This window comes from Simochromis diagramma, unplaced genomic scaffold, assembly GCF_900408965.1.
Source record: "Simochromis diagramma unplaced genomic scaffold, fSimDia1.1 OVJJ01000026.1, whole genome shotgun sequence".
Taxonomy (NCBI): domain Eukaryota; kingdom Metazoa; phylum Chordata; class Actinopteri; order Cichliformes; family Cichlidae; genus Simochromis; species Simochromis diagramma.
Genome location: NW_024386985.1, coordinates 8,574,839 through 8,587,773, shown reverse-complemented (window position 1 = coordinate 8,587,773; position 12,935 = coordinate 8,574,839). Strand labels below are relative to the sequence as shown.

Sequence of the window (12,935 nt, the reverse complement as noted above, 5' to 3'; positions counted from 1 at the left end):
CGATTCAGTCCCTTTGCTTCATTAACAAACAACAAAAGTTTTCGAAAGCAGCATGTGTGCAAGCAGCATGTGTGTGTAAGTGTGTGTGTCATAGAGCCAACATGTGGTTCACATTTCCTTCTGTGGCCACATGGGCAAATACACAGCAAGGCAAAGAAGCTTGATTTCAATAGGAGGTGCTTTTGTAATGTTTTTGAGAGTGCTGAAAAACATGACAGAAGTAGCACATGATTCTCTTTAAGCAAGAAAAATTCTACATACTTTATATGATACGACTGTTCTGTGTTTTGTATAAGTTAGTCTTTAATTAATGTGAAACATGATATGGGCTCTGCTCCTTCCACGGCATAGTGGTTCTTACCCATGCTCATCTTGATTGGCAGACTCTCTTTACTGGCTGCTTCCACTAGTTGCCGGCGGACCTCTATCACCCCCTCTTTGTGTTTACTGGTCAGCATGGCATCCCACAGTGACCTTGCAGATGACCTGATAGGTAGAGCAATCAAAACAGGTTAAGTTTAGTCATGAGGAAAACATAACACTGCAATAGAAAGTGAACTGTGTTTTTTAGCACTAACAAGCTGAGCAATGGTTACTTTTCTTGCTTGTTTGTTCAGAGTACACAGAACAAGATGAGCATGATTGAGCTCAAGCCTCAGTGATAGAGAGCCTACTGGTTGGGGACTGGTGACTCCCCGATGGGAGCCCTCACAGGAAAAAACTGAAATCAACAGAGGGAACATTAGGAATGTTTTGCATCCACCTTAAAGATCTGTGTGCCAACATTCCTCTGGACTGATAACCACCGTCCTTACAAAAGTAAGTCTGGAGACTGAGACTCGTCTTTGTGCCATCTCAGGCCCTAGTGGTTTTTATTTTTTATACGCTATTACGAAACACACTCTAATGGGAGACTGGCGGCAAGGCATGCGTTTAAGACCATTACCATCTGCTTGCAAGCAGAAACGGATTCAAATCTTTCCCCAAAATAATCTAAGAGTGTCACTGAGGAGCCTCATCATCATTAAATGAATAGAAAGTGACATTTTTCTTACAAAACAGCCTCTATATAAGAATTTCAGACCATATTTTATGTCTCTGTACAAGTTGGTCTAGTTTCTTTTCTTTTTTTCCCCCCTCATGATAAGAAAACTTAAACTTTGCTGGTTGAATAAAAGGACATAAAAAGCTTACATCATTGTCTGTGCTTTTGACAGCTATTCAGACAAGCGGTCATGATCTTCCACATACTCAGGAGTGCCCAGAAACAAAGTAGAGAAAGAGACTACACTGAGAAAATGAACAGAGGACAGAGAGAAGGTAGGAGGGACCTAGTTGACAAATCCACTCTGTTTTTCTTTTCTTTCGTCTTTTTTAAGAACTTTTTTTCTTCGCTCGCCTTTTCTCCTTTCTAACTGCTGCCATGTGTTTAATATCAGATGTAATCTGTTCCAGACCTTGGGCAGGGGCTAGATGGGGAGAAGAGGGGCTCACAATGGGACAGCCGCCATCTTCACACTAGAGCTAGACACAAAGACCAGCAAGTACGACTCAGCCAACGACAAGTGTTAAATACAGAAAGAATGATACAGTAAAAACTTTGGGAAAATAAGGAAAGATGAATCAGATAGAATCATAATAATTACCTGATTTTCTGAATACTTTGCAGATTTTTCTGGTTAATGAAGAGTCATGGCAGGGGCCCATTCCCTGAAAACTCGATGATGCATTAAAACTGCTAAGACTAATCAAATCATGTCCCACATGCTTGTCATGGCTGAAATACCAATATTGTGACTTGACCGGGCCATATGTAAGTAACCACAAGTTTGTTTGAGGGTGTGTGCATGTATATGTCTGTGCGCAACCTTGCACATCTGCATGTGTTCTTGTAAGTTGGAGGGCCTCGGCAGAGTACAAATGAAATATGGTTCTCATTTGGCTTATTGCCCACCCAACCCCCCAAAAACCACAGACGTCCCACTCCCCTGATGCTTTCCTCAGGCCATTTGGTCAGACGAAGGTGGGGGTTTGAGCTAGAATAATCCCCCCGGGGGTGAAGTTTATATTGGCAGGGTGTGAGACAGAATCAGCCAGAAACCTTATTGAGTAACTAGTCTACTATGGAAAGGGGTAGGAGGTGGGGTGCTGGGAAAGTGGGGTTCGCGTGTTTGGTCATCTGTTTTGTTTTTTTTTCCTGAGTGCGAAGTGCAGAGTGAAGGCTCTCTTAGTTGAAAGGCTGCTCACACAGAGACTGAAGGGGGCACTCTTGCACCTGACTTGTGTACATCACGTTGAACGCCCTGTCTAGCTTGCTTGGATATGTTGAGTGGGGGTTTAAAGTGTATGGGTGTTTGTACCCAAAGTAAATTCCATTAGTAATGAGTTTTGTAACATTTAAAAATAGCTAAACATCAAATACTTGCTTGAAGAAAAATCTGTGTACTATTTTAAAGAATGGCCATGTAAATGTCTGTTAATGTTCCTCCTACCACATCGAACCCATTAAAGAAAGTGGGGTGGGTGGGTGTGCGTGTGGTTGGTTGGGGGGGGGGGGGGGGGGGGGGGTTGGGTAACATTCCTGGAAGTATGATGCAGCATAATAGGATAGTTTAAACCATGGTGACTCAGGATTTCATGAGCCCCCCCCAACCCCAAAGTTCATTATTTTGTCAAACATGTATGTGCATGTTTGCCACAAAATTCAGTGTTTATGATTCAGAAAGGAGTCATACTACTGATACATGTGACTGATAAAGCCTGAAGGAAAAGTATTCGATGGTCATTTCATTCGCCACCTGGAAACTCCCCCCACATCAAAACCAAAGCACCCTTATTTCCTCACTTACCTTCACTGGTAACAGTTACAGGACTACATGTAGTGAGTATGTAGTGACTTAAAACTAACGACTGACACAATAAACTCATTAGGTAAGTTTCTACTGAGGTTTTAGCTAAGTGAGCAATGAGATAATCACAGACTTCTACTGAACTGGACCCCTCAGTAGCCATTAACAGAGTGCAAGTTAGGTCTCCTTCACACAGGCTTAGACCCGTTAGTGTCCATCTGGCAACTACCAAGCATACTGTGAAAAGTGTGTATTCCGGAACTGGTTGTTTTCTGGAGGTTGCTGCAGTTGCTAGTCTGAAATTGACCACAATGCATTATACATTTCTTCACCAAAATCCTTTCTGGAATTGTTGTGATTGCTAGCAGTTTCCCACAGTCACCCACAGTTTGCATGGAAGTCATCAACTTGACAGCAAATACTTGCAAACTACTTGCCATGCGGTAGAAATGTTTTGCATTTGTATTTTGAAATACTGGTTGCAGTGGTGAGGCATAATTTTTACTTTGAAAGCAACAGTTTCCACTTCTGACTCCATCTTTCATACAAAATACAGGCAACCAAAGCAATCACAACAAGAGTTCTGGTGTAGCACTCTCTTAGAGACTGATTTTAACCAAACACCAGCCAGTAAGCTCTATAGACCACTCATCAACCGGTGGAATATAGATTTTTCACTAGTTCCCAGAGATTGTCAGGCGGGTCATAGGCCAGTCTCCAGGCTTGTGTGACTGAAGACTAAGGCAACCAAACACCGACTTCCCTTATCAGTCCTAAAGGGTATGCCGATCTTTTATATACGATAAGATGAAACTACTCCATAGAGTACACTGGCATCTCTGCAAAAAGTGACATTAACAAACTACATTACGCTCAGGTGCAAACCAACATTACTAATCCCAATGTGTTAAAGAGTATTGAAGTTTCACACTCAGCAGACTGCAAACCCAGAGAGTAATCCATTTCCCATCCCACCTGATTTAGATGATCTGTGTATTTTCCAGTAGAACTGCACGTAATACACATGGACTAACAGAATTGTGCAAGGTCATACCCATTCCTTGGTGAGTTAATTTATGGAGTGTGTTTAATGGGGTAAAAAACACTGTTGGTTTTCTGTAAACATCCCCATCTAGCACAGGACATGACACGAGAGAGAAAGAGGGCGGGGGAGTAAAACCAGACCTGGCCTTGAGTGTGTGTGTGTTCTGGCGAGAGGGACAAATGACCCAGTGAATTTATGGAGAGAAAAAGAGGCAGAGGAGTTTTGCAGGAAGCGAGGGAATGATGGGAGAGGCACACCACAAACAGATAAATAAATAAATAATAATAATAAAAAAATAGTAAAATAAAACAAACTGATGTGAATTTGAGGGTCAGTTCTATGTGTCTTAAAACTGCACTTCTTTAATAATGAGTAAAAGGTTTTTCCTTTTACTACTCCAAATAAAACAGTGAAATACGCAATCGTTAAAGGAAAGGAAGCTTAAGAAATTTTGCACAAAAGTCATCTCCCTATAGGTGTTGGCTGCACGTGAAGTCAAATAGAATGAAATGTCCTCAAGTGATGTTGCTTAAATCTGTCCTGATTGGAGCTAAAAACTAAAATGTTAATATAACCTATAGATCCTGGTCCTTGTGTTTACATAAGCCACTGCTAGTCTAAAATTTCTGAATCTGAATTGAATCAGTCATTGTGGATAATGTAGGTTCGAGGCTTTGACATAAAATAAAATGCACGGAGTAAAGAAATGTCTGAGTAATTTCATTCATAGAAATAATGTACATTTAATTTAACACGTCAAAGACAACTATAAACTGCTACAGCAAATAAATAATATCAAATGCACCAAAATAATTAGGAAAATGAAATGTGTCAATTCATAAAATGTAAAATAAATGGGCGCTTCTGTGGCAGAGGTGTGGTCCCGGGCTCAGCTTCAGGGGAAGTGTGGTGTAGTGAACACAAAGGGGGATGCCAGGGAGGTTGGTGGGATGTGGGGGTGATTTTTGGCTAACAAGCTCATAATCATTTTCTGTGATTTGTAATTTGTGAGGCCGGAGAGTAGAGAGAGAGTGTGTCAGAGGTAGAAATCTGCATGCATAGGTGGAGAGGCAAAAGTGAAAAAGAAACTATCAGTAGTGTGTCACTGAAATAAAGGAAAATCAACATAGACAACGTGCCCATTTGTTGTCCGTTTCACACTGTTTTATTTACTTTTGTACTGATACTTCTATTTGTCTACTTTCACGTGTAATTTTTATTTGTATTTATGATTTCATTCATTTTTCGTGGTTAGTTTCCATATTTACATCTCTATTTGCCATTGCTGCTTCCTCCATTTATTTCCCCAAACTTATTTTCTTTTTGTATGCATTTCTTTTGCAAGAAGAGAAATGCATTTATCGTATTACTTATGAATTAATTATTTAATGATGCTACAAAAGCCAAATAGAGTGGCTGTGAATTCTCATGTGGCAGTTTGAGCTTTCCATTTAACAAAAAAAAAAACCATAATAATCACATTAACATTAAAACATGCATAAAAGATGTCGATTAAATCTTTATGCCTAAGTGAAAGAAAGTCAAGTCTTCTGAACAGGGTTATAGTAAAGACATGTTAAAAAGTTTCTTTTTTGCACCACTGGCAGAATGGTAAAATGTGGGAGAAGGTTAAAAATTAAAGGATCTTGATGGGGGGGGAAATGGAGGAGTCTTCCTCTCCTCCTCTGTCTTGGCTACATTCACATTTCAAATAAAAGCCAGCAGTAGGGGCTCTTTGAAGGAATGGGCCTGGAGGAAGTAAAGTACCATTTTAGGGAGATGTTTTATCAACTCAGTTAACAAATACACACAAAGTTTCCTGAACAGCTCTTGTGTTCTGCAGCGAAAATTAAACCACAGAGTAGAAGACAGCATACAGGACTGAAAAGGTTATGTTATCTCAGTCTTGATGGGAACACAGAGTACATGTTGTTCAGGTGCATGTAATCTATTTGATTGATGTACTCTGAGTTCCAGCTTGATATACCTTCTTCAGAAGAGTAAGCAGAATTAGGGAGTGAATGAAACAGAAACAACTTAAGAGGAGAACCACAAGACACATCAGCTTACTCCATCCTTAAATGTATTATTATGGCTAAAACTTTGCATCTCAGACACTGATATAAACTTTGCTGTACAGCTGTACCTGTCATTAACCTTTAGGAAAAGTGAAAGTGAATAAAATCAGATTAATAAAATTGAGCCCGTTTTCAAAGGATTATTTTCACAATTTAATGCAATAATCAAAAGATACAAAGCAAAACTGGTTCTCACTTTGGATCGACTATTATTTTTAAGAAATGAAAAAGTCATTTTCCCTTTTTGTGCCTTTTCCTTTGGGCACACTTTCTGTATACGAAACATTTATCATTAGTTGTAAAATCAGCCAACACTGAAACCAGTTACTATAAATGTTCATTCAAATACAAAGGCAAAAACCTCACATTTGACCAGAAGCCACATCCTATGCAGCATAGTTCAACTATGCTTGAACCTTCTTCTTGTCTGTCTACCTTATGCAAGACTGTATAGGAACTCATACTATACTGTTGGCAAGGAGCAGAATGGTTGCTAAGCTTATAAATCACTGAAGGACTCATTCAGCTGTTCATGCCACTATTCACTGTCTAAGTATAGAATAACAAAACAATCTCTAACCTTTAAGGAGAAACCGTAGAAGAAACGTGGTGACTTTTCATACTCTACTCTTATTCTTGGTAGAGTAAAAACAGGCTTAGCTATCCTCAACTGCCTGTCATTTTCTTTATCCTCTCCACCCTTTACTATCCAGGCTGTTTTTGTTACTTTTCTCATACTGTTCGAAATCAGTGTTCATGGCTTTTATTCATGCTCATATTTCCCAGCTGGGACAGAAATAGGTGTTTTCCCTCTTTTCTGGTGGTATGCATGAGGGATCTGCAGGCCAGATTTGTGGAGATGGCAGCCATGTAGTGTTTTCTCATGGCAGGGTGCGGTCAGTAACACTGCTTGGCTCAATCTCTACAGCTCCCAAGGCAGGCCCAGTTCACCTTGGCCACCCATACTTGCTTCTGCCCACACTGCACACACTCCCGCCACAGCATCAAGGTCCAAGGCGGCCAGATGACGGGGGTGCAGGGTTCAGTCTGAGACTGAGGAAAACTCTGTGCCTTCTGCCAATGGGGTTCAAATGTCCTACTCAGGATCAAAAGGGCTGTGAATCCAAGCACAGCAAATTATACAGACGGGACTCGAACGTACTTGACCACAAACGCACACGCGCGCGCATATAAAACAACACTTTGACTGCCACTTTCACTCATCATCTTTCTATATACACGAAGTGGCGCACCCTGGTGCCGTTTAATGGCTGAAGAAAAAAAATAAAATAAAAAAAATAAAAAAGGGACAGTAGTAGCATAGAAATAGCAAATATACAAAAACACTGCACGAAGAGCCTAGGTTTGCATGTGCACTCACCCACATGCTGTATGCTTTCTTTCTGGCATGATTACTACAACCACAGAGTCAGGCTGTAGGATATGGAAATTCACACCAGGTTATGAAAGACAATACTAGAGTAATTGCACAGTAAGTGTGGGGTCTTGCCTGTAGAGCTAGAATCAACAGCCACCCACAGAATGTTTAAGACATAGTAATCTATAAAAATATCCTGGAATTACAGAGGGAAATATCATACAAAAGGTCTAAATTGAATCCACACCTAATATTTAAAGGGTTGAGATGGCATACATAACAAAACCAATAAAAACACTCCGTTACCCACGCTAAAAATAGCTAAAAAAAAATCATGGGTAAATAAACATCCAGTAGGAGGGAAGAACAGTAGACCTCTAAAAACATGCATTTAGGGAACTCTGTCTTGAACATATTAGAATGATTGACATAAACACTTCCTGCAGCGAGCTGTGCATTGAGGCCAGTTAAAGAAAGTGGGAATTCTAGGCATCTCCCTTGCTCTGCTTCAGCAGCATTTCAATCTCCTACACATCTGTGATAAGGCTCAGCTGGATCATCTGCTTAGAGATAGTGTGGGGAATAACTCTCCTGCTGATCCAACTGGCCCTGATCACAGATATTCTCTACCGAGACTGTCGTCATTTACTTATTACTTTCAGCAATACTTATCTGCATTCTTTTTAAAAAAAATCTGAGCTCTTGGCAGAGCTTGTTCACAATATCTGAATGGATCATCTAAATGTTTTAAGATCTGGTGTTAGGCTGGGAGTCTGGTCATATTTGGTGAAAAGCTCAGGAACAGTGATTGTGGTTGGTACCTTCGTTTCTGTTATCAGTTTTCCTTGGGGTGGCCCATTTATACCATCACAAAATTAACAATGAGAGGGCAACCTTGTTGATGCTGTACTTGTAATTATCCAGATTTAATTCTGATGTGCAGCTATTCAGAGCAACTACAGTAATTTGTGGGTATACCGTAGTTATTTGGTAGATAGGAATCCAAACTTGAACTGTACATCCAACCATATGTTGGGGTAACCCTGCCTAGATGTCCTTAAATAATTACAAGGGGAACACCAACTAGAAAAACAGGTTCTCTTACAAGAGAATCTTTACCATAGCTCAAAACATTCAGTATGTGTGAGTCCATTCATGAAATCACCGCAGTCAGACATGCTGCATGACAGCTCAGTCCACTAAACTCTTCTTCTCAGTCAAAGTCTTTTCCTCTAGCAACCACATAAAGGGGCAAATCCAGAATGGAACACTTGATGTAGGACTAATCCTTGCCATGGATAACAGCACCACCGCAGGCGCCTAGCATGTGCATCTGCAGAGCTAAGACCAGAGGCAGGTTTCACTCAACTATTGGCACTAATGTTGATCATGTGCTACTTAGGTCACTTGATGGAGTGGGTAGCTCTGGCTGGTAAGTGTGCATTTGTCCATAAGTATGCCTGGCTTGGGGAGAAATCTATTTTTAGGTTGTGTTAAAGGATGCCTTTTTACTCATTGCCAATTTATAGAAGACAGTAATATAAAAAGAGACAACAATATAATTGTGTAAAGTCTCCAATTAATCTAGGCTGCATGTCTAAACTGCGGTAGGAAGCTGGAGCACCAAGAGGAAAACCACATTAGGACAGCAAGATCATGGAAACTGGAAACACAGAAAGGCCCTAAATGGTGTAGAGTTCAAATCCAAACATAGCTGTTACTCTATTTCAATTTAACTTACTTGTGGGATATCAGCCTTATTTATTTTCTTAGAAAAATGCTCTCTTAAATGAATAGTCATGCTTTCACTGTAGGAAAACGGGGTCCTTTCCGTAAACAAAAGTACATTTTTTCCATAACATATAAAATTAGGAAAGGAAAGCTGGCTTTATGAGGCAAGAGAGCTGACCTGTCTAAACTCTGTTTAGACAAAAGGATTTTATCCATCCAACCATCTTCTTTCTTTTCTTTTTTTTTAAACCACTTATCAGGGTCTGGGTTGTAGGACTAGCAAATTCCCTCTCCCTGGCCACCAAGGTGTTCCAAAGCCAGCCGACAGACTTAATCTAGCATGTCATGAGCCTGCACTGGGATCTCAACCCAGTTTGACATGCCTGAAACACATCACCTAGGAGGCATTCTGGTTATATCCCCAAACAACCTCAGTGGAACAACCTCTACATAAAAAGGATGTAGCAGCACTACTGTCAACCTCTCCTCAATGACTGAGCTCCTCACCCTACTACCGAGGTTGAGCACACACAGACATCAGAGGAAGCACATTTCTGCCACTTCTATCTGCCTCCTTATTTCTTTGGTCACTATACCACTGCATGTAGAGCAACCAGTAAATGGACAGCTTTACCTTTGTGTACCAGTTTATTGATTTGAACTGGCACGGCCACAGCAGCTGTAAGTCTCCAACTCCACTTGCGAACAAAAACTTTAGATACTTAAACTCATTAACTCGGGGCAGCAACTCATTGCCAGCAAAGATTGAATAAACCACCGTCTTACGCCAGAGAACCGTGGACTCGGAATTTAAAGTGCAAACACATTGTATGAAATGCCAAAATAAAATATTTCAGATCTTCACTTGAGAAATATTGTTGCAGGTAGGTTATGGCTATACATGGCAATACTGCACCAATACTGACATTTATTGTTTTAACAATTGGCTGAAATTAGGTGAAATGATTGATCAAATGGTTATAATAAATCAGACAGCAAAAACAATATCAAAGTGCTACGTATGTCTTCAATATGTACTAAGATGTATGTAATGTATACAACAAGTGATATGTGGTACTTCTGCAAGTATTGTAAATAATGGGGTCAGAGTAGCCCTGTGTCAAAAACTAACACCCCAAGCTGGTCATTGCTGTAGCAACACTTGGATGTTGCCTTTATGATGTGACGAGCTATTGCCAAGTCACCCTTATTAGATTCTACATGACGGGGAATGTGGTGAATGCTCTAAATTAATAGAGAAATTAAATACACTCACTGAATCTGTGCAAGACAGCCAGGGGCCAGGATATTCTTGGAGTGAGGGGTTTTATGCAGACTTGTGAGCTCCAGCATGTCCACCTGCACGTCTGTCACATGACCCGGTAAGAGTTTTAGCACAGTCAAAACTTTCTCTACTAGGTTGTCACCATGATGACCAACAGCCCCTGTAAATGAATAAATTTGGGATTTAAAACAAGAACAAATATGTGTTGAGTATGTAGCAGCAGCCGTTGGTAACGCAACAAAAATATGTGCCTTCTATACCAGATAAAAGGTAAGCAATTCATTTTCCCAAGGAGCCACAAAGAAAACTGGGACTGTTGTGGAAGGCCACATCAATAAGCTGAACATTCCCTGGCTGCTTGGGTTACTTGGTGTAATAGGTAGCTCTGGCTGGTGAGTGTACTGTTGTACATATGTATGTTGGTCTTGGGGAGAAAAGTATGGAAAAATATATGTGCATCAGAGGACAACTTGATATAAATATTCGTTGGGAGGTGGCTAAGGTAATATCTGCAGTGCTCTGCAATAACTAATCTCATCGTGGGTGGTATTTAATTTTAATGATTGCCAAATTACAGAAGACAGGAATGTAAAAAGAGGCAACAATATAAATGTATACTCAGAAAGACAGAAAGATCATAGAAACTCGACACAGAAAGTTCCTAATTGGTGGGGATGCTCAAACCCAAGCATCTGTTATTCTTCTTTAATTTCAATTTATCTATAGGATATCAACCTAATTTGTGAGGAATTTTTTTTCTTTTTACAGTTTTAAATTACATTTTCTCTTTTACATGACGAATAAGTGCTTTCACAGAAGAAAGAGGCTGCTGCCAGTAAACAAAAGTATATCCACCAATCAGGCATAACATTATGACCACCTGTCTAATATTGTGTTGGTTCCTCTTTTCTTGCCAAAATGGCCCTGACCCATCAAGGCATGGTCTGCACTAGACCCCTGAAGTTGTGCTGTGGTATCTGGCACAAAGATATTAGCAACAGACAGTTTAAATTCTGTAAGTTTTGAGGTGGGCCTACATAAATCAAACTTGTTTGTTCAGCAGATCCAACAGATGTTTTAGTGGACTGAGCTCTGGGGAAGCCAAGTCAACATCTCAAACCTGTTGTTGTGCTCCTCAAACCATTCCTAAACCAGTTTTGCTTTGTGGCAGGGCTCGATATCCTGCTGAAAGAGTCCACAGCCATGATAGAATACAGTTTCCTTGAAAGGATGTACATGGTCTGCAACAATGCTTATAAGTGGTGCACATCAAACTAACGTCTAAATGGACGGCAGGACCCAAGGTTTCCCAGCCGAGTAAAGCATCACATTGCCTCCATTGGCTTTCCTTATTCCCAATGTGCATTCTGGTTCCAGGTGTCCTCCAGCTAAATGACCCCCACACACCAAGCCAGGCAAGTGAAGGTAAAGGTGATTCATTAGACCCATCTAAACTTTCTTTAGATGAAACCCTCTTGGGAAAATGAACTGCTTATCTTTGTGCTAGACATTTACTTGACTCTTACCACTGTCATTGTTATGATTCTGGTGTGATTGGGCTTATGCAGCATGCAGAAAGGTCAAACACAACATGGTCACAAATATTACCTGTAAGATCCATCGTTCGGTCTACAAAGATGATCGATGCTTTATTAGGGGCTGTCTTCCTTCGGTTTTTTGCTTGAGGAAGATTGGCGAGTTCCCCTGCTATGATGCGGCTCATTGGACCCAGAGCAAAACTCTCCTCTCTCGTACCTGTAGCCTCAAACATTGAATTTAACGCTGAAACCAAGGATTTGACTTCAATTTGCAGTTCAGCAGGGAGACAGTGCATGTCTATATCATTCAGGCTTGCAAATCTTCTCTTCTCTGGTCGTTTTTCATTGATGGCCTCCAGGTCTGGCGAGAGAAGAGGGAACAGGTGCGCAAACGGGGGTGCAACTATCAACTGCTGTGACATAGGGGCGAAGACAACTGGAACATGCATGACCTCCGCCGTGTAGTTCATATTTCCCATCCACTCGCACAATTTCTCTTCAAACTGCTCAAACACAGGGCTTCCTTCCATTTCTGTCGTAACTTTGTTGACGAGCAGGTGCACGGAGTGAGCAACGGTGGTAAAGACAACGCAGTACTGAAAGTGACTGAGGGATATGATGTCTTTAATAATGTCAACTGTCCTCCCTTTCAACAGTGTGCTGACCACAAACACGGCTTTAGGCTCATTGACACCGCAAGCTTCGAAACTCGAAAACTGCTTTAAATTCCTGGCTCCAGCTTCCAATAACGTGGCAGCTCCTCCACTCCAGTGGAGAGCCTCTGCACATTTGTCATCCATGAAAACAACCGATTTCTTTACCTTCGACAGCACCTTCTCCCACATCAAGAGGGGGAATCGCGTAAACTCCTCAGTCGCCAACATTTTCCTAGTTACGTGTATCAGCTAAATTCACCGAAATCAAAGACACATCAGCAATTTCAGCTTAAGTAGCTCCAACAAAACAAACACACGTCTCTTAAAGGTGACGTGGCGCTAGCCCGTCGCTTCATTAAAACGTCACCCAAACGT

General features: G+C 40.9%; 1 protein-coding gene across 1 annotated transcript in view; it reads right to left on the bottom strand.

The window, feature by feature from the left end:
- The window catches only part of scfd2 (sec1 family domain containing 2), a 98,716-nt gene extending 85,801 nt beyond the window's left edge, over positions 1–12,915 (bottom strand). Inside the window, exons 1-3 of the mRNA XM_040040462.1 lie at positions 11,975–12,915; positions 10,358–10,526; positions 362–486 (exon numbers count right to left, since the gene is read on the bottom strand). Of these exons, the coding sequence (XP_039896396.1) occupies positions 362–486; positions 10,358–10,526; positions 11,975–12,788 (1,108 nt within the window). The 5' untranslated portion in view covers positions 12,789–12,915. The remainder of the gene's footprint in view (positions 1–361; positions 487–10,357; positions 10,527–11,974) is intronic.
- Positions 12,916–12,935: the final 20 nt, after the last annotated feature.